Source organism: Ranitomeya imitator, chromosome 3, assembly GCF_032444005.1.
Source record: "Ranitomeya imitator isolate aRanImi1 chromosome 3, aRanImi1.pri, whole genome shotgun sequence".
NCBI lineage: Eukaryota > Metazoa > Chordata > Amphibia > Anura > Dendrobatidae > Ranitomeya > Ranitomeya imitator.
In genome coordinates this window covers 541,264,230-541,286,343 of record NC_091284.1, presented here as the reverse complement: position 1 = coordinate 541,286,343, position 22,114 = coordinate 541,264,230, and the positions used below count along the sequence as shown (strand labels likewise).

At 46.0% G+C, this 22,114-nt stretch overlaps 1 protein-coding gene across 3 annotated transcripts in view; it reads left to right on the top strand.

The window, feature by feature from the left end:
- HERC2 (HECT and RLD domain containing E3 ubiquitin protein ligase 2) overlaps positions 1-22,114 on the top strand; it is a 296,865-nt gene that overhangs the window by 43,224 nt on the left and 231,527 nt on the right. For all 3 annotated transcript variants that reach the window (XM_069757837.1, XM_069757836.1, XM_069757835.1), the window contains exons 5-7: positions 18,850-19,069; positions 19,577-19,713; positions 21,636-21,789. In XM_069757837.1, the coding sequence (XP_069613938.1) occupies positions 18,850-19,069; positions 19,577-19,713; positions 21,636-21,789 (511 nt within the window). The remainder of the gene's footprint in view (positions 1-18,849; positions 19,070-19,576; positions 19,714-21,635; positions 21,790-22,114) is intronic.

Here is a 22,114-nt window from a genome sequence, read left to right as displayed (position 1 = left end):
TATAATGCTCCATGCAGTTCATTATGGCCCCATAAGATGCTCCATATGCAAATATGCCCCATATAATGCTCCATACAGTCCAGTATGGCCCCATAGACGCTCCATATAACAATGTGCCACATATAATGCTGCTGCTGCCATAAAAAAAATGACATACTCGCCTATTGTTGCTGCCCGCTTCTCCTCAGCATCTTGTCTCTCTGCACTGAATGTTCAGGCAGAGGGCGGCGCGCACACTAATACATCATCGCGCCCTCTTACCTGAACTGTCACTGCAGAAGACAGGGCGGCGGTGGAACGCGGAAAGGTGAATATGAAATACTCACCTGCTCCCGGCGCTTTTCTTGCAGCTTCTCCCGGCAGATGGTCTCCGGGAGCCGGCAGCTTCTTCCTCTGTTCAGCGGTCACTGGTACTGCTCATTACAGTAGTGAATATGCGGCTCCACCCTTATGGGAGTGGAGTCCATATTCATTAATTTAATGAGTGGTACCACGTTACCGCTGAACAGAGGAAGAAGGCGCCAGAGACCATGGCACACGCAGGGACCGTGTCAGGAGTGCCAGGAGCAGGTGAGTGTGTGACCGTCGTCGCTCCCCCTCACCCGCCAACCCTCACCCGCCTCCCCCCTCCTCCCCCCCGCCTTCCATGACTCCAGTATAAGCCGAGAGGGGCACCTTTAGCCCATTTTTTGGGGCTGAAAATATCGGCTTATACTCAAGTATTTACGGTAGTTAAAATGTATGAAATGCCAGAGGCTGCCAAGCATTGGTGCAGGGATCCATACAAGTAGATGAAGTGGATTACACGCAGTAATAAGGAATTGTATAAAGATGCACCCTATAAGTAATAAGGGAGTACTTATGTAGACTTGTCCTAGTAACAGACGAAGGGCACATACAATAAAGGGTAAGTAAACCTACATGTGATGCAGTGTGGTAGTGGAGTTGCGTGCTGCCCCAACGCACGTAGGAACTTGTTCAGGAGATGTCTGCAAGGTTTTATATGTCAGAGTTCAATTCCACAGCATATCAGTGTGTGTTTTTTGCAGATCAACTTTTGCAATACATAGGGTGAAATCCATAGCAGATATACATACAATGCATCACTTGTTGCCGAATTTTCTTGTGTGGACCAACGCATTTTTTTTCTCCTTCGCCTCATTGGGGGACACAGACCGTGGGTGTATGCTGCTGCCACTAGGAGTCTGACACTAAGTGATACAAAGAAAGTTCTCTCCTCCCCTGCAGTATACACCCTCCTGCTGGCTCTCAGCTAACCAGTTCTTGCTTGGTGTCCGTAGGAGGCACATGGACGGGTCTGCTATTCAGACACAAAACTCTTTATTATTTTATTTTTACCATTTACATTTTTTTCCACGGACGAATGGGGCGATGGATCCTTTCAAGGTTCTGATCTCCCCAAACCATCAACAGACGAGCATAGAGAGTGTCGCCTCTCCTGCGACATGGGATGCCAAGCCTGGGCTGATTCTTAGGGGCGACGGGCCCCTTCAAGGGCACCAATCTCCCCCCACCATCAACAGACGATACATGGAGTGTCGCCTCCACGTACCCTCTTCCCCAGCCGGGCCTAATGCCGACTACTGGCCCTGTCCACCCTGGGACTTTAACTCAGTGGATGTACAGAGGCCCCTCTCTTTGGCGTCCGAGCAGCCCCCACTGTCCCTGTCCCACCACTGTTAAAGCGGATGGCACAAGGAGTCGGACGGTTCCTCTCCACCTCCCTAACAAAGGGATGATGGATTGAGGTTTACCCCTGTATCCCTGCACCGTCCGCTGCAATACCTGACCTGCAGCAGAACAGAAACTCAGTCATCCGCGGCGGCTCCATGCCGGGAGCGCACCGATGGTGAGTGGATCCAGTCAGCGGTGGCCTCTGCAGCGGGATATTCACATGCTCACAGCCAGCCTCCGGCTTACCTGTGGCCCACCTTCCTGAGTTAACACTCCTGCTGGCTGCAAAAATTTAGCCCCCAGCTTCGGCCGATGTGTAGGCCGTACCCCGGAAGCCGCACCCGCACTATGGCGCCCTAAGGTGTCTCTGCCTGCCTTTCTGGCGCTTCTCGCCTGGCACTGAAGCGCTCAGTTTTTCTCGGCCACTACAACGCCCCTCACTTCTACCGCTGGTATCGCTCCCGCCGGCTGCAGGAATTTAGGCCTGGCTTGGGCCTGTTCATGGAAATCTCGAGGCTCCGCCCACATCGTGCCTGTGGCTCCACCCCCCAAATTGGTGCTTCTCGCTCTCTGCGAGATTTTATCACCTCTGCAACTCTCGGTGGCCATCTTGGTCCACCCGGCCGGCTCACACAGGGGCGACGACTTTGCGTTAAAGGAGCACAACGACTCTGCAACAATTCCCTGGTCTTAAAGGCACATGACCAGTGTTCCCTGGTCTTAAAGGCACATGACCAGTATTCCCTGGTCTTAAAGGCACATGACCAGTATTCCCTGGTCTTAAAGGCACATGACCAGTGTTCCCTGGTCTTAAAGGCACATGACCAGTATTCCCTGGTCTAAAAGGCACATGACCAGTATTCCCTGGTCTAAACGGCACATGACCAGTATTCCCTGGTCTAAAAGGCACATGACCAGTATTCCCTGGTCTAAAAGGCTCATGACCAGTATTCCCTGGTCTTAAAAGCACATGACCAATCCGAAGCCAGTCACCTTAAATGAGCTCAGGAGCCCTCCGCCGCTGATTCCAGTTTATCCCAGAGTACCTAGTTCCCCTCAGTGACTTCGTCACTGACCGCAATCCATGGTTTCTCTGACCAAGAGATTGAATCCCTCCGTGATCCCTCTGTGGCTTGGAGTGCTCGCAGGACCGATATACATGGTCCCTGTCCTACATGGGAGCCGTCGGCTAGCAGGGGCCGCAAGTATTCTAGAAACGTACAGGCGTCTAGAAACATACAGGCATCTAGAAAACAGAAGTTTTCATTTCCTAATCTCTCTCCTCAATGATTTGCTGAAAACAAGACTCTGAATATGGATCGGACATTGCCTTGGATCTGGACTTGCCAGAGCTTAAGAAAAGGATGAACTCGCCTATTTTTATCATCTCTGTACATTGACGAGGACTCCGGTTCTGCTCTAGACTGCTCAGTGTCTTTCATAAGGAAACTAAACTCCCTCGTAGAGCATTTGCCATGCAGGCCGGCTAAGCGATTCACTGGACAGAAACCTCTACGTGGGATGCCATGCCTAGTCTGATTTTTTTTTTTTTTTTTTTTAAGGGCGACTGGTCCTTTAAAGGGCATTGATCTCCCTACACCCTCAACAGACAAGCACGTGGAGTGTCGCCTCGATGTATCCTCTTCTGCATCCAGGCCTAATGCCAGACAACCTGTCCTGTCCACACGGAGATCTAAACTGATGTACAGAGGCACCCTTTTTGGCATGCGAGCACCCCCCTCTGCATCACCACTATTTAGCAGATGATGCAAGAAGGCGAACGATCCCTCTCCACTTCCCTGTTAAGAGGAGGGTGGATCGAGGGTTCCTAATTTTTAACTCTGCACCGTCAAAAGAGAGCTGCGATGGCAAGAGACGATGACCTGCTGGATGCAGCCACGCATTCTGCCACTTGGCAGATTAACCGGGTAGAATCTCTGGTGGCATACCTACCAGTATCCCGGCCCGATGTATAATCAATTAAAAACACCACGGACTGTCAGATAGCAAATCTGGCTTGTTCCGTCTTGCGGCTGCGGGTTCAGTGCTCTACCCTCCCTAGCCGCCGCATAGACTGCTAGAGCAATGGTCTCCTGGCTGGAGACCTTAACTACTTTGATTCACACCAGTAACCCTTTCCCGAAGACAGTACATCTGGCCAATCAAATCTTTTGAGCGGGAGACTAACAAAGGATATTATGTTTCCTACAGACCCAACCAGCAGTGGAAGGGTTGTCCAGGACCGTCTAGATCTAAAGGGATCTTGGTTCCAAAAAGGGGAACGAAAAGTAAGACCGATCCTGGACCTCAAACTTCTAACAACCTTTGACAAGATCCTCCTTCGGATGGAGTTCCTTCGCTCAGCCATTACTTCAACAGAAAAGGGTGGAGTTTCTGGCATCCATCGACATTCGTGATTCTTGCCCCTCTTCAAAAATTCCTTCGCTTTTCCATTCGTGAGCAGCATTTTCAAGTCACAACCTTGTCCTTCAGCCTTGCTACCGCACGCAGAGTTTTCGCAAGGGTCATTGCGGCTGTCATGTTCCTTTTGCACCCTAGAGGCGTGGTCGTCCTGCCCTGTTTGGTCGACTGTCTAGCTGCTCTTCCAGGACTACGCTGAGTCGTCTATATAATTTCGATACCTTCTCAACTGGGCTGGCAGCTAAACTTAGACAAGTTTTCCTCATTTCCAGCCCAGCAAATATCCTTTTTGAGGATGATCCTGCACACTTCCAGAAGGATGGTAGTTCTCCCTCGAGGCAAGGTCATGGCCCTTCAACAGGGAGCTCGCGCACTTGATAACTCATCCCCCTCAGTTCATTCGATTTGCTAGGAGGGTTCTGAGGAAAAATGGTGACGACAATGGAAGCGGTTTCCTTCGCTCTTCTCGTTTTCAGCAAGTCAAACAGACTTTCAAGACGGTGGTCTCTGAGCTCCTTCTTCATCCAGGGCCTTTCTCCCGGTTCAGTGGTTATCTGAAAGAACAGAGCAGCTAGCTCCGAAGACTCATCAGGATCAGGATATCGCAGAGAAAAAAAAAAAAAAGGGCGACCTTCCCTGATAGTAAAGTCTGTCCGGATCAAAGGGAGTCTACTGTAAGACTCCCAGGACCATGACTACCATGGTCCAGGACTACCAGGACCAGGACCAGGACTACCAATGCCAGTCGTCTTCTCCCAATAATTGCTCTGGAGACCCGAACAGTAGTCCTACAGCAGGTCCACTGCCTTCTGGCGAGTCACCCCATCCGAATTCAATTGGATAATGCCATGGCTGTGCCATGCGTCAATCATCTAGCAGGTACCCACGGTCAGACGCCATTGCCGAGGTACCTCACATTCTCTGATGGGTCGAGATCTATCATTCGGTGATCTCGGCAGTACATATCCCAGGAGTTCAACTCTGGGCGGCTAACATATTCAGCCGTCGGGGTTCCGCCTCAAGTGAGTGGGAACTTCACCCGGAAGTCTTCCATCAGATCTGCCTTCATTGGAGCTCTCCAGTTGAAGATCGGATGGTGTCCAGACTGAACGCCAATGTACTAGTTTGTGGTTCGGCCTCGAGATCCAAGAGCCAACGCACTGCATGCTCTGGTTCTTTCGTGGTACCAGTTTCCATAACTCCCTTTCCACTACTTCCGAAAGCCTTTCGGAAGCAGAAAGGGCCCCAGTGATCCTCGTTTTTTTTTTTGCGCAGCTACTATCTTTCCGCCTTATTGCATCAAAACTGCAAGTAGGGACTGTCTCACAGGGAGTTTTCACACGTAGTTCTTCCCTATTGCCTACCGTTAGATCATTGGGACCTTAATGGTCCTGGGAGTCTTACAGTAGACTCCCTTTGATCCGGACAGACTTTACTATCAGGGAAGGTCGCCCTTTTTTTTCTTTTCTCTGCGATATCCTGATCCTGATGAGTCTTCGGAGCTAGCTGCTCTGTTCTTTCAGATTTTTTTTTTTTTTACCTTAACTTCAAGGCAAGGTTGTCTTCTGGCCATCCCCGTCCCTTGTTACCAAGGTGGTATTGTATTAACACTGTTATGAGGGCATCGCTCTTCCCTCATCTCTTTCGGCACCAGTCCACAAAATGGAATGAGTTCCCCATATTCTGGACGAAGTGAGTGCTCTGAGTAGGTACGTCTCGAGGACGGCATCCTTCCGAAGGTTCCTGACGGTAAGAGGAAGGCTTCCTGATGTTTACAGGAAGGGTTTAGCCATTTCATCGGTCATGTTAGCCTGGTGGATTCTTTTCGATACGATACGATACACTTTATTGATCCCGTGGGAAATTATGGTATCACAGCAGCACAACTTAAATCATAAAAATCATAAAGGAATTACATAGTTGACTTGTTTGTTGACAGAAGAACATTATACATTAGAATAGGACATACACAACGAGTGAACTGAAATGTAGAGAAATAAGTAGACATTCACCTTGGTGGTTTAACTCTAATGTTATTGTTGTACATCCCCCATGGCAGTTGGCACAAACGATTTCCTATATTTTTCCTTCTTACACCTCAGAAGTATTAGCCGGTTACTGAAGGTGTTCTTCTGTCTCATGAATAGCTCATATAATGGATGTGCATTATTGTTCATAATTGCCATACACTTTTTCAGAGTTCTTTTCTCCACTACCTCCCCAAAAGAGTCCAGATTGCAGCCGACAGCAGAACTTGCCTTCTTAATAATCTTATTCAGCTTATTGGCATCAGAGGCCCGCACACTACTACCCCAGCACGTGATTGCAAAAAAGATGGCACTTGCCACTACAGATTGGTATAACATTTCTAACATTTTGCTACACACATTAAAAGACCTCAGTTTCCTTAGGAAATACAATCTGCTCATCCCCTTCTTGTAGACAAACTCTGAGTGGCATCTCCAGTCCAGTGGGGGTCCATTTGGATAGCAAACTGGACTGGAGATGCCACTCAGTTTTCACCATCCAGGAGTCCTTCTGTGTTAGATGTCAGCCTATCTCCCTGTCTATCGAGGGTTCTAGGCACCAGGTGTTGGCAAAGCACGCCTGCAAGCTTGCGGATTCGTCCAGTCTGCATGCATTCTTGAAGCACGATAATTCCCACACTTCCACAGATGTGGGTCTGGGCAGGCGGACTCTGCAGGCCGCGGTGGCGCACTTGTAAGTAGCGGTTACACAGGGCCTGATCTAATGTTGTCCCCACCCAGGGACTGCTTTGGGACGTACCACGGAAAGAAGGAGAAATAGAGATTTTTGTGTACTCACCGTAAAATCCTTTTCTCCGAGCCATTCATTGGGAGACACAGCTCCCACCCTATTATTAGCTTGTGCTTGTTTTATAATTTGACATGCTATACTCTCATATATAATATGACATGCTATACGCTCATATATTATTGATCTCCTACTGCTTTTGCACCGAACTGGTTAGCTGAGAGCCAGCAGGAGAGAGTATACTGCAGCGCAGGAGCTAACTTTTTTTGTATCACTTAGTGGCAGCCTCCTAGTGGCAGCAGCATACACCCACGGTCTGTGTCCCCCAATGAATGGCTCTGAGAAAAGGATTTTGCGGTGAGTACACAAAAATATATATATATATATATATATATATATATATATATATATATATATATATATATATATATATATATATATATTTTTTTTTTTTTTTACACGTGGGCCATGTCCATTGCTTCACCTATTTTCATAGGTATTAAAACTTTTCTTTTTTCATCTGCCTCTATTCTGATTGTAGTTTAACACTTTACTTACTAGTTGCATATGGGTTGTCTTACATTAAAGAGTTATTCCTAAATGATTATGCTATCCCCAATTAATGGAGAAAGTGAAAACTAAGGCTGTGTGCACACTGCGGATCTGCAGCTGTTTTCCATGGAACCTATGGAAAACAAAATTTTGCAGTGTACATGCTGTGGATAAAACGCGCAGAAACGCAGCGTTGTTTTTTCCGCATCATGTCAGTTCATTGTGCAGATTCCGCGGCGGTTTACACCTGCTCCACAATAGAAATCCGCAGGTGGAATCCGCACAAAAACCGTGGTAATTCCGCCGTGAATCCATAGTGCGGAAAAATCCGCACACCATTCCGCAACGTGTGCACATAGCCTTACTGTTTAGTGGCAGTCAGAGCACTGGGACTCCTGGTATACAAAGATCTGGACCCCGGGAACCGCTCTCTGTAGACCCCAGTTTTGAATGGAGCTGAGGTCTCCATGCTCCACCTCTACTTCATCCATTGCCTTTGCTGGAAGTAGCTGAGCATCGTGCTATGAGGAGCCAAGATCTTTGGACTTCGGATGGTCCTAGCCTCCAGACTCCTAGCTATCAGCAAGTATCGTATGGAATCTTTTTGGGATAGGACAGTGACAATAAAATACTTTTTGTTGTAGCCCCAGCAAAAATAAAATGCACTTCAGTGAATAGTTTAATATTCTTAATTTTTCTTTTATTTTCGTCTTTGTTATATATCATATAAATGTAATGTTTGTTAGTTTTTGTTTTTTACTCCTCTAATAGACGTAATCTATTTGTCCTAATGTTTTGTTGAGCTCATGTTGTCCAGGTTTTGTCCCCCAGTCAACACGCTGTTATTTCACACCATGGGTGGTTACGTTTCCACTTACCGTATGTTTTCTACTGCTCCTCGTGCTGTTCCAGTGATTGAGAAGCAGACGGTTATTTTGGTCTTCTTATGACCCGTCTGCTCACTTTCGATCGTGTATAGAGCTTGGGCAATGTGCAGACCACTTCTCTGTGAGGCACTCAAAAATATACTTTTAAGTGGAAACTGTTAGGAAATTCTAGTTTTTTTTTTTTTTTTTTTAAAAGGTGTTTTTGGAAGAGTTTTATTTTCCTGGTGTAGCTTTGGAGAGTTTTTTTTTTTTTTTTTTTTTTTACCTGAAGTACCGTATATCTTTGCCACCTTGATTGGACAGTGCCTCGTACAGCGCGTATTCTGTCAAAATCCGCTTAGAAGAAATTACATGCTCTCCCCCCCCCCCCCCACCAAGCATTTTTCAAAGCCCGAAGTAGAAAAAGAAAAAAAAAAAAACTTTAGAGAATTCAAACATTGTTAGCTTTTTTCTTTTTTTTTCCCCCCCCCCCCCCCCCCCCCAAAAATCTCAGACCTCTTTGATTTTTTTTTTTTTCCGGTATCATGGTCTAAATGCGAACCTTCCCCTGTCGGCCTGACAGGTGCACCACTTTTAGTCTTTCACTTTAAAAGGGATTTTCGACCTTTTGTGGACATGTTTTTTTTTTTCCTTTCTTTTTTTCTCTTAAATGCATACAATTTGGGCTAAAAATATTTTTTTTCAATTTGGTTTAATTAATAATGCACCATTTTCCTATAGCCGTTGTATTACACTGTCTAATATTGGCAGCAGAATGAATTACTGGGTCGGCCACATTACGTTATTTTCTCAGATGTGTCCCCAACTCACCCTTCAGCCTTGTCCGTTTGAAACCCTCACATGAGAACTTCTTTTCTCCACCAGCAGCCACTACATGGACTGGAGAGCTTTGCGGAGGCCAAGGAGTGGGGGGCTTCTGCATTATTCCAGCAGACACTTGTACAGTATAGTGCTCCCTTGCTCTTGTGCTCTGAGGGAAAGTCATGGCTGTATTTCCTGGTTCCTCCTTGTACTTCCTGTGGTACCTTTGGCTGTACCTTCCTATACCATCCTCCACTCATTTCCTTTTTACATATTTTGTTCCTCCACATTCTTGCTGCTGAATAGGCGCCTCGTCTTCAACTTTTTTGGACACTCTCGTTCTGGTACCCACTCACAGCTTTAGTATCCTGCACTGTGTAGCACCGGAGGTGGGGGGTGTCTGATTGCCCGTCGCAATAGCCCTATCGAGAAACATGACAAGAATTCGGGCCTCCTGATGAGCCAGAGAGGCGAAACGCGTTGAGGCCAAGTAGACAGTAGGCGGGCGGCATTGCACCTGAACGATGAGTATCAAATTTATATGGATTGATATGCTCTAGCTCTTGCAATATGTTGAGCATTTAAAACTTATCAAATGACTCTGAAACGTATTGTTCACCACCCTATGTGCTCATAATTCCATCTATTGGGTGAAACATTTGTTATTGCATTGAAGCTGGGGCTAATAATATTGTTGTAATCCACGTTAGGCATTTTTTGCCAAAGAGTATCTACAATCAGGGCTATGATTGCAAATTCTGCCACTAAACGCCTAAGTAACATGTTCTCCTATTGTTTTTATTATGCACAGTGTGGGGTCTAGGTCTCCCTAGGTATAGGTTTGGTCTATGTATAGCTAATAGGGGTACCTTTAGTGCAACTTTGTTTGGGTAGAGGGACCTTGTGGGTCGATCAGGGTCAATTCAGGGACCCCAGGGCCAGCCATCGCGGAGCTGGGGTGCCATAACGCTTCCCCTAGGGTGCCAACCCCCGCAGATGGGCAGCTTTACAGCATATACGTATACTGGGGTATGACTCTTCCCCCACTCTAGTTTTTTCACGGTGTGTTGTTTCTGGTGTGCCATTGGTTGTTGGCATTTTAAAATTATATTTAATAAAATTTGTATTTTAGGGTACTATATGATTACACATGCCTGTCGCAATAGCCCTCCGTCCCCGGAAAACAGGACATTACATGAACAGAGATTATTTCCCCTACCCCTACGCACTGATGTAACTGACTTGCTATCTACTATAGGACCCACCATGGTATTTATCGGCTCTCCGGTGGGCCAGTCCGAGTCTTCTTGGCCAGTCTGTATTTTCCCCTTCATCTGTACAAACGTGTGATTCCTTGCAGCCAATCCCCGGACATGGCAGTGACCAACAACATTTCAATTCAGACAAAGCAAGGAATAGAGACTGTTTTGGGGCCTAGACGCATCGGCAAAGTTGTGGACGAGGATTCCTTACTCTTCGCAATTTGTTGAGATATGAAGAGGACTTATCACTTTTTACGGTTTTTTTTCTCATAACCGATATGACAGTAGATGAAATTTATAAATCAACGCTTTTACTTCTTGTTTAATCATTTATTAGCTATATGAAAAACTATCCATGTGTATTATGAAGCCCAGATATAGAGGATACAGCTACATCCTAAGGGTTAATCCACAGAAGTAGCTGTCGGGCTGTAGAACAAGTAGCTACGTGTTGAGGGTTAATCTGAATTTGTTACTGTATATTGTGCTCAGACTTCTCAGAAAGTTGTGACAGGATTGACCTCAGTTACTGTTACTAGTCTCATCCTGCTGCTCATTAATACACAGGAGTCCATCTCCTGTATGTTTACTGTGTCCAAAGTGCTGCCTTCTGTTGAGTACAGGTAAATCCGCATGTGTTCTCTGAACCGTGGGGATATACCGCAAGAGAAATTGACATGCTGCGGTGTTGAAAGACGCACCTCATGTCAGTGTCCGTGGGTGATCCGCAGACATCTGTGGACGCATAGTGGACATCGGATTTCTAGAAATCCCTTCTTCTATGCTGTGGCTGCTGCAGGTTTGACGATGTATAAATACGCAGCATCAAAACCACACCAATTCCTGATCGTGGGAACGTACCCTAATATTTCTTATCCAGCGTTTCTGGTCTGGCATGCTCCCTGGTAACTAAAAGACTGTCTACAACCCTCCCCTTAGTAATGTGCCCCCAGCTGTGATGACCTTTCCGTCTGCATCGAAACAAATAAATTGCGTGGGCTCCCACATGATTTTCATAACCAGCAGCCGGAAAGCCGACCGTTGAGGGCTGATGTTAACATTCTGGGAAGGAGCCAGTAGCCATAAAGGTTCCCAGCCTATTTAATATCACTTCACAGCTGTTTGCTTAGCCTTTGTAGACTAGTTTACAGGGGGACCCCAGAAAAAATATGTAGGGTTCCTCTATAAAATCTATCCATCAAAGGCTAGGCAGACACCCGCAGGTTAATATTAATAGCCTAGGAAGGGTCCATAGTTATTAGTCCCTCCCCCCCCCCCCCCCAGACTAAAAACATCAGCTCTGTCACCCAAGAAAAGGCACATCCATAAGATGCACCAATTCTGGCACTTAGCCTCGCTTTCCTCTCTTGCCCTGTAGTGGTGGCAAGTGGGGTGATAGTATTGGGGTTGAGTCACCTTTGTATTGGCAGCTGTCATCAAGCCTAGAGGTTGGTAATGGAGAGGTGTCTAAGGCTATGTGCACACGTAGGAAATGTGGTGCGGAATTTTCTGCACTAAATCTGCACCTCCTGGCAGAATCCGCAGGTGCGTTATTGATGCTTTTTTACCCCTCGCCACGACAGCACCCTACAGGAGAGAGGGATCCGCCCCACAGGAACAGGAAACCTACAGAAAGATAAAAGGGGGCGGTCCGCCTTTCCTCCTCAGATTAGGTTTCCTGTTCCTGCGGGAACGACAGGACGCTAAGAAGCTACAGACATACCTAGGCATGTACGCCGCCTGTGCAGTATCTGCGGAACGGCAGGGGCTGCAGCCTGGAAGCAGCGTCGGGGGAGTTCCGCTAGACGGCTCCCTCCTCGTCTGGGAGGCATACAGATGGCCGGGTCCGGAGAAAGCCGCCCGGCATCTGCATTATGCGGCGGCTCCAGCGTGATCCTCGCCCGGCGGAGGGTGAGTGGCAGGAGTTCCCTGCATGGCGGTCCGGAGAAGGCCGCACCGCGAGCGCTGTCCGCTATTAGTAAGTTCACCCCGGAAGTAGATGCTAAACTTCCGGGGTAAGCAGGCCGAGATCAGCGGTGGGGGTGGCGCGAGTTCGCGCATGCGCAGTACCGCTACAAAAAAAAAAAAAAGAAAATGGCGCTCTATTTAAGCTGGCTAACCACTGTTACCTGCGATGCAAGATGTCATCTCCAGGTGCCATGGATCTTGCAGCAGGAAAACCAGTTCCTACCAAGGACCGCTCCAGCAGAGGATCATCAGATGCCGGTCGAAAGAGCGACACTGTGGATAAATCCAAAGGATCTCGGCCGTCTGATCCGGTAATAAAAAGCTTCACTGGGTGAGTTTATAAACTCTGCCTATTAAGCTGACGCCGTCTCCCTCCTTTCTCTCTCTTTCTCCTTCTCTCGCTATGTCTTAATTTTGACCAGGCCAAAAAACGGCAAAAAACTAAACATAAGGAATGCGCCTTATGCAGCCAGCCCCTACCAGACACATACCCCAAAAAACTCTGCAAAGATTGTATAGCAGAAACCACACAAGGAGCAGCGGTGTCCATTACGGACTTACGCGCCATTATAAGGGAAGAGTTAAAAACTATGTCACAGGATAAATCACAAAAAAGTAAATCCAAAAGGCCAACGCCCTCATCAGACTCTGATAGTGAACAAGCTGTACTCTGATATCTCTATAGCCTCTTCATCATCATCATCATCAGCTTCGGAAATTGAGGGACGTTCATGTTTCCCCTTAGAAAGTGTGGATAATCTAGTGAAATCAATAAGAGACACTATGGGGTGTGAGGAGACAAAGGGCGCACAAACCACGCAGGATATAATGTTTGCGGGTTTGGCGGAGAGAAAAAGGAAATGCTTTCCAGTTATTTCAGCAGTAAAAGCATTAATAAAAAGAGAGTGGGAGAAACAAGATCAGAGAAGTTTTTTGCCCTCTGCGTCAAAACGGAAATACCCGTTTAGTGACGATGAGTTACTTACGTGGACCAAAATCCCTAAGGTTGACGCAGCTGTTGCCTCTACCTCTAAGCCATCCACATTGCCTGTTGAAGACGCGGGGTTACTCTCAGACCCTCTAGATCGCAAAGCCGAGTCGTCCCTTAAAAGATCCTGGGAGGCAACTACAGGCATATTTAAGCCAGCAATAGCAAGCACTTGTACCGCCAGGTCAATGCTCATCTGGATTGACCAGCTAGACCAAAGCATTGAGAATAAAATGTCACGGGAAAAATTACGAGCATCTATTCCCTTAATACGAGGTGCAGCAGCCTTTATGGCGGACGCGTCTGCAGATTCTCTCCGCCTAGCGGCTAGATCCGCAGGTCTGGTAAACAATGCAAGAAGGGCATTATGGATGAAGAGCTGGAAAGGGGACGCACAATCAAAATCTAAGATATGCGCAATCCCATGTGAGGGTGAGTTCCTCTTTGGCAAAACCTTAGACGACATACTCAAAAAGGCAAAAGACAGGAAAAAGGCTTTTCCTGATACATCTATTCCCTTTTATAGGAGAGCCTTTAAGAGAAGGCCATTCGGCAAGAGAAGGCAGACGGACAGGTCGACAACATGGTTCCCTAAAGAAGATAAACAAAGAGGTACCGTGTTCAGAAGACCCAACCCCCCAAAAGACAGCAAATACTAAGGATATAACCATTCCAGTAGGGGGCAGATTAAAATTTTTCACTCCCCAGTGGGAAAATATTACAACTAGTTCGTGGATTTTAAATATAATCAGAGATGGAATAAAATTACAATTCTCTCGCTTTCCCCACAAATCATATATTATAACATCTCTTAGCTCGCCTATACAACAAGAGGCCCTGGAGAGTGAAATCCAAACCCTATTATCAAAACGGGTTTTAGTCCAAGTTCTGGAAGGACAAGAGACTAGAGGATTCTATTCCCCTCTATTCTTAATTTCCAAACCCGATGGTTCATTCAGAACAATCCTAAACCTCAAAAAGCTTAATTCATTTATTAAAAATGATACATTTAAAATGGAGTCTATAAAATCCACCATAAAGTTACTTTTTCCAAACTGTATGATGGGGGGCATTGATCTAAAAGATGCTTACTACCATCTCCCTATCCATGACAGATACCAGAGGTTCTTCAGGGTAGCGGTGGCAATCAAAGGCAAGATTTGTCATTTCCAGTATGCAGCCATGCCCTTCGGCCTTTCTACAGCGCCAAGGATTTTCACCAAAGTGATTCTAGAGGTGATGGCTTATCTTCGTCAAAAAGAGACATTAATTGTGCCCTACCTGGATGACTTTTTAGTCATCGGAAACTCATTTTCTCAATGTGCTGACCGTTTAGCTCATGCAGTTTTATCTCTACAGGATCTAGGTTGGATAATCAATATCGACAAATCCAGACTGACTCCACTATCACTTCAAGCGTTTCTGGGGTTCCATCTAGACTCCAAAACTCAAAAATGTCTGCTCCCTCAGGTAAAAATCTCACTCATCAGACATAAAGTCACAACAGCAATAAATAATCCACAAATGACCCTAAGAAAAGCCATGTCATTACTGGGATCTCTTATTTCCTGTATACCTGCAGTCCAGTGGGCACAATACCATACCCGGACACTGCAGCACCAAATCCTCCAAGAGGAAAGACGGTTACTTAGCTTAAATGCAAGGATAACATTGTCCCAGGAAGTTTTATCTTCTTTAACGTGGTGGCTGGATTCTAACCATTTGATGAGTGGTGTTCCATGGGTAATAACACCATCTCATATTATAACCACTGACGCCAGTCCTCATGGATGGGGCGCTCATATGGGAAATGATTTTTGCCAAGGGTTATGGGACACTGAAGAAGGCCACAACTCATCTAATCTGAAAGAACTAAATGCAGTAAGATACGCCTTATGTCATTTTCTCCCACAGCTCCGGGGAAAAGACGTTCGAATCCTTTCAGACAACACCACCACAGTGGCTTATGTAAACAGACAAGGAGGTACTCAATCAGAGACTCTGATGTCTTCCGCTGGAAAAATTCTGGATTTGGCAGAAAAACATCTATTATCCCTCACTGCAGTTCACATAAGGGGGAAAAACAACCAGCAGGCAGACTTCTTAAGTCGACATACCCTAAGGCAGGGTGGTGCCTAAGCCATCATATCTTCAAACGGATAGTATCCCTATGGGGTTGTCCGCAAATAGATCTCTTCGCCACGAGACAAAACAGGCAAGTCCAGAAATTTGCATCCCTATCGTTAGCAGATCATCCGGACGTTCTAGACGCTTTTCAAATCCCTTGGCAATACAGTCTAGCGTACGCCTTCCCTCCGATAATATTGTTACCACAGGTCATTCGGAAGATCAGGGAGGATGGAGCGAGAGTTGTACTAATAGCACCATTCTGGCCCAAAAGGCCATGGTTCTCATGCCTACAAGCCATGTCGGTTTCGGACCCTTGGGTCCTCCCCTCGACACCCAATCTTCTCTTCCAGGGTCCGTTTCTCCACCCCCAAGTGGACAATCTCCATCTGACGGCCTGGAATTTGAGAGGCAGATGCTAAAATTAAGGGGGTTTTCCGAGGGACTAATTAACACACTCCTCCAAAGTAGAAAACGCTCTACTACGAAAATTTATACAAAAATCTGGAAAAAATTCCTACAGTTCCATAAATCTCCCAACACATCAGAAATTCCGATAGTCTATCCTGGAATTCCTTCAAAAAGGGAGGGAACTAGGTTTAGCTGTAAATACGTTAAAAGTTCACGTATCAGCACTGGGAGCCCTCTATGGCCATAACATTGCAGGAAATAGATGGGTATCCCGATTTATCACGGCTTGTGAAAGGATAAATCCTGTTAATATACCTAGAATTCCACCCTGGGATCTAAATCTAGTTCTACAAGCCCTAACAGATCCTCCATTTGAACCAATAGATTCAGTACCATTAAATATTTATCACTTAAAACTGTCCTTTTGGTAGCACTGACTTCAGCTAGGAGAATCAGTGACATCCAAGCTCTTTCTATAGATCCACCTTTCCTGCTAACTTTTCAGGATAAGTTGATTCTTAAATTAGACCCTTCCTATCTTCCCAAGGTAGCGAACAAATTCCATAGGTCACAAGAAATAGTCCTACCCACCTTTTTCAGTAACCCTTCCACTCCTGAGGAATGTAAATATCACACTCTAGATGTTAAAAGAGTAGTTTTAAAATACATTGAAAGGACCAGTAGCTGGCGACAGTGTAGGGCTCTGTTTATATCCTTTCAGGGTCACAAGAAGGGTCATGCAGTCACAAAGAGCACCCTATCCCGGTGGATCAGGGAGTCTATCACATTGGCTTACTCCGCGAGGAAAGAAAACCCTCCGGAAGGCATAACAGCGCACTCTACCAGTGCTATGGCATCCTCCTGGGCCGAAAGAGGAGACGTCCCAATAGAAACCATATGTAAGGCGGCAACTTGGTCAGATCCTTCTACCTTCTATAACCACTATAGGCTTGACCTATCGTCAACTTCTGACCTAGACTTTGGCAGGACTGTCCTCAGCACGGTGGTCCCCCCCCCCCCCCCTAGGTGATGGTCTCTGAAAGATCTCCTGTAGGGTGCTGTCGTGGCGAGGGGTAAAAAGCCGGATTACTCACCGGTAATACTCTTTTAGTGAGTCCACGACAGCACCCTCTTACATCCCTCCCTAGGTTAATATAGTACTAACTATTGAGTAAAATTCTTTTAATCATACATGAGCAAATGAGTTTGAAAATGAAATAAATTATATTTGCCTAATACTGGCGGTCCTCCGGGTACTCTGAAATCAAAACTGAGGAGGAAAGGCGGACCGCCCCCTTTTATCTTTCTGTAGGTTTCCTGTTCCTGTGGGGCGGATCCCTCTCTCCTGTAGGGTGCTGTCGTGGACTCACTAAAAGAGTATTACCGGTGAGTAATCCGGCTTTTTTATGCTGTTTTAATGCGTTTTTTTTTTTTTTTTTTGTGCGGAATTGATGCGGATTTTGTACAGTTTTTACCACTGCGGATTTCTATTAATGGAGGTGTGCAGAAACGCACAAAAGTGACATGCACTTCTTTGAAATCTGCAGTGTTTCTGCGCAGATTTTTCTGCACCATGTGCACAGCTTTTTTTTTTCCACATTGATTTACATTGTACTGTAAATCACAGTGCAGATCTGCAGCGTTTCTGCAGCAGAAAAATCTGCTGCAGATCTGCACTAATTCTGCACTAAATCTGCATCGTGTGCACATACCCTTAGACTCCCCCATTACTAACCCCATAGTGAAATTCTAAAAAACACACAGCAAGAATACAGTACTTTATTTGAAATAATGACATACTCCCTTTATTGAATTTTAATTAAACCATACTCACCGAATGCCTAATCCACTGAAGCCATTGTCTCCTGTAAATGAATTAAAATAATAAACAACAATATCCCTCACCTGTCCACAAAGAAGAAGATAATCCATAATGTCACACAACAATCCTGATGACTTTGAGAGCAGTCACTGATGTGACTTCTCTCATGGACGGCTACACACTGACGCAGGAGGTTATCACTCCTTCAGTATGTAGCGCTGAGCTCTGGTGTGAGAGTTCACCAGAGTTTATCAGCTGATGAGCCCCGATGATCTCGCTTAAGACAACACTGCTGTGTGAGAAAGTTCTCACGCAGCAGTGTTGCCGTAAGTGAGATCAACGGGGCTCATTAGCTGATGAACTCGTGTGACCTCTCACGGCATAACAATGACACTTCTGTCAGTGTATCACCGGTTAGAGCAGTCAATCTCCCGATGTGACTGTTCTACAAGTGAGATAGCCATGGGACACTCTGAATTATGTGGACTACGGTGGACAGGAGGGTATATAGAGTTTTTTTTTTTTTGGGGGGGGGGGGGGGACAAGGGCATTGTGGGATCTGGTGTCAGGTGAGTCTAATGCGAATTTTTTTTTTTTTTCATTTGCATATTTGTAATTATTTCACGTGGTGTTTAAGTTTGAGCATAGGTGCTGGCTTTTAAGAGACTACTTCTCCCATCAACAGTCCCTGCTATCGCTGTTATCAGTGACCGCACACGTAGTCTCATGGGAAGAGTAGTCTCATCATCCGACACCTGCTGACCTGCTTTTTACCGCGGGTCACAAAGAAGCGTGTAGAAAGTTTTCAGTGTTTGAGTTTTCTTTTTTTGGCATCAAAAATTGATTCAAAAGCCCTAAAAAAAAAAAAAAAACCCTTCTCCCTCTGACCCCTCTCCCCAGTGCCCGACACTGTATAAGCAAGAAAGGAAAAAAACATCTATTCATGCTTTCAGTTGCTGTTCTTATCTTGTATAGATATTTTGTGCTCCGAAGACCTACCGATAGGGAATTTTAGATTATGAGCTCCAAGGGGGAAAGTTATGTCTGTAAAGCGCTGCGGAATATAAAGAAAGCGTAATAAGTTTTGCGCTGGTAGTAATCAGCAATGGAGCAAAAATGAGCTATTTATTTCTTCTACAGATGTGAATGAACTGAAGGAGAGCCTGTACGTGCTTGTAAAGGAGCAGCAAGCGCTCGTCACCCAGACTGCCACCACCACCCTCTCTGCTGTGAGGCTCAAGCAGAGGCTGGTCATACTGGAGCGATACTTCATTGCACTCAACAGAAATGTTTTTCAGGAGACTGTCAAAGTGAAGTGGAAAAGTAACATTGTCCCTCCTCCTGCGGCAGAAAATAAAGGGTAAATACTACTTACTAATAAAATTGGATGCTCAGCCACCCCATTCATGTGCGTGCAGAAATCATATCGGTACAGGCTAGAATCAGGGCTGTGGAGTCGGGAGTTTTGGCTTACCGACTCCACAGCCCTAGCTAGATTGCTGTAACACCGTGCTATGTGGGGATCTTCTGCTCCGATCAGCAGGTACTAGCCTACCTCTGGAAGATCCACTTCTGGTTTGGGCTCAGGACAGGAAAGTGCCTCCTATGTGAGCGCATCATTAGAGCTGTGTATTATGGGGCTGCTTTATTGTATACATTTATAAATGGATTCCACATGTGCCTTTTAACTTTGTCAACTACAAACCTGGCTTCCACCATGGATGTACTAATGACAGTGGTCAAACTACAGAACATCGAAGAGGATGCCTGTTTTTATTTATTTATTTTTTATATTGTGACCACTATATGTATGCATATCTTGTCTTATTTTACTGTTTCTAAAATTGCTGACTTCATCTTTTTGCAGGGAGGACATATTTGAGCATACTTTTCATGTACACAGCTCCCGTCCAGTTGGCCAAGGGGTGGAAGGACTTGCTAGAGTGGGCTCCCGAGCTGCTCTGTCATTTGCCTTTGCTTTCCTACGCAGAGCATGGCGGTCTGGTGAGTTTTTCTATGAATGCTCATTGTCTATTGCCATGTGAATGATCTGCACATTTATGTAGTGTTAGGCTGGGTTCCCATTGCGTTATGGGACCGCGTTAAATGGACAGCGTTGCACGGCGAAATTAACGCCGTGCAACGCGTCCGTTAACGCGCCCATTGAAGGCAATGGGAACGCGCTTCACTAGCGCGTGCCATGTTCGGCAGGCGCTAGCGACGCGCCGGTGATTCCTGGCGCGCCGCGGACGCTGCTTGCAGCGTCCGAGGCGCGCCCGCGGTCCGTTCCCCGCTCTCGCAGATCGGGGATCTGCGAGTGCGGGGACGTTACCGCGACCCCGACCGCAGCCCCATAGAAAACATTGCGTTAGCGCAATCCGCTAGCGCTAAACGGATTGCACTAACGCAATGTGACCCTAGCCTTATACTTTTTATGCAAGTTAACAAATGCAAATAGTTAATAATGGCTGTCAATGTGAAGGTATCCTAGGCAAAAATGTATGTATAAATATATACACACACACACACACACACACACACACACACACACACACACACACACACACACACACACTTTCCCAGTGATAGCGTGACATTGTCATGTAATCCTTGATGCCAATCAGTGCTGGCTTCACTTGCCCCTCACATGGACTTAACTGACATCCAGAGAGAGTAGAGAGCAGTCCGAGTTCTCTCTTCCTCCAGATGTCTTTTTGTCCGAAGGAGGGGAGAGAGAAGCCAGTGCTGATTGGCCGCAGTGATTGTGTGACATAATGTCATGTGAGCCATGGGAGTGCCAGTGCTGACACTGCTGGAATGGCATCGGAGGTGTGTATAATATAAGTGTTACTATTTCACTGGAGAGAAACCTAAAGATTCAGGAGGGGTTGTCCCTGTACAGCAACAGCCTCTGCCAACCCGGATATGCAGAGAACGGATGCCGCCTCCGTTCCCTTAAATGGAGCCTCATTGTAGTGGGTGGCCGGGAATGCCCCTGTGGGAGATGGTCAGGAAAAACTGAAGCAAGCTTCAGTTCTATAGTCTGCTCTTACAATTGGTGGGGACCCTAGAGGTCTGACTCCTAGTGACGATTAAAGGGATTATTGCCTTTTTAAGCAATTTTTATCCCACTTTCTCAATGATGTATAAACTAACAAACTGAGCTTCACGTGCCTCTCTGATTGGCTGCAGCAGTGACATCAAGTCAACGGCGCTGCAGCTAATAACTGAGTTCAGTGGCTTTGTCGATTGTAGACCTCCAAGCTTCTGAGCGCAGTCATTGTTGATCAGCTGCACCATTGATATCCCCTCAATAACTACTGAGGCAGCAGAGAAGAAACTATGCTGGATTCAGGAAGGGGAAGTAAAGCTGTTGTATAAAAATAGGATACCCCCTTTAAGTAATAGAATATTGATTGAATGTTATTATTATTATTTATTATTATAGCGCCATTTATTCCGTGGCGCTTTACATGTGAGGAGGGGTATACATAATAAAAAAGTACAATAATCTTGAACAATACAAGTCATAACTGGTACAGGAGGAGAGATGACCCTGCCCGCGAGGGCTCACAATCTACAAGGGATGGGTGAGGATACAGTAGGTGAGGGTAGAGCTGGCCGTTCAGCGGCTTGGTCGATCGATGGTTACTGCAGGTTGTAGGCTTCCATCAGTTACTCAGATGCGGATGCCAGGCCATTCATCAGGGTTTTAGTCCTCATCATTCCTTATATATTCAGTGTTCTTTTAGTGATATATTATATTTATCATCTTTTTTTCTGCTTTTTGTGATGCATCATTTCTTTAGCTAGTCATTAAGGCTGTTCCTTTTCCAGTATGTCGGAATTATGGCGTTTCTCCCACCAGTGGCGCTATAGCACATATCACCGCTGTAATAATGTTGTTGTTCTTCTGTTTTAACCAGGCGAGGATGCCGATCTTTGTAGTGAACTGTTACAAGAGTCGCTGGATGCCCTGCGTGCGCTTCCTGAGGCCTCACTCTTTGATGAGGGCACAGTTTCATCCGTCTGGCTTGAAGTTGTAGAGCGGGCCACTAAATTTTTAAGGTCTGTTACAGGGTGAGTTTGCAGTGAAGTTTAAAATGTGTTTTTTTTAACTCCTCTTAGTGGTTTATTACTAATTGTGTGACTTATAATTTATGTACGACTGCACTAATTACTCATTAACGATCTGTGCATGGTTTCCTATTCTAGGTCCTCTTCCGAATGGTCCCAATAATATTGAATTTGCTCCCCCCCCCCCCCCCCCCCCTTTGTTCGCTATTGTGTGGGATTTTCTTGTAATCCACGTCCCAAAGATTACAATTTTTTTTTTTTTGTACTCCAGAGATGTTTGCGCAGATGTTGGCTAAATTTTTTTTTATGGATCTTGTGACCTTTTTGC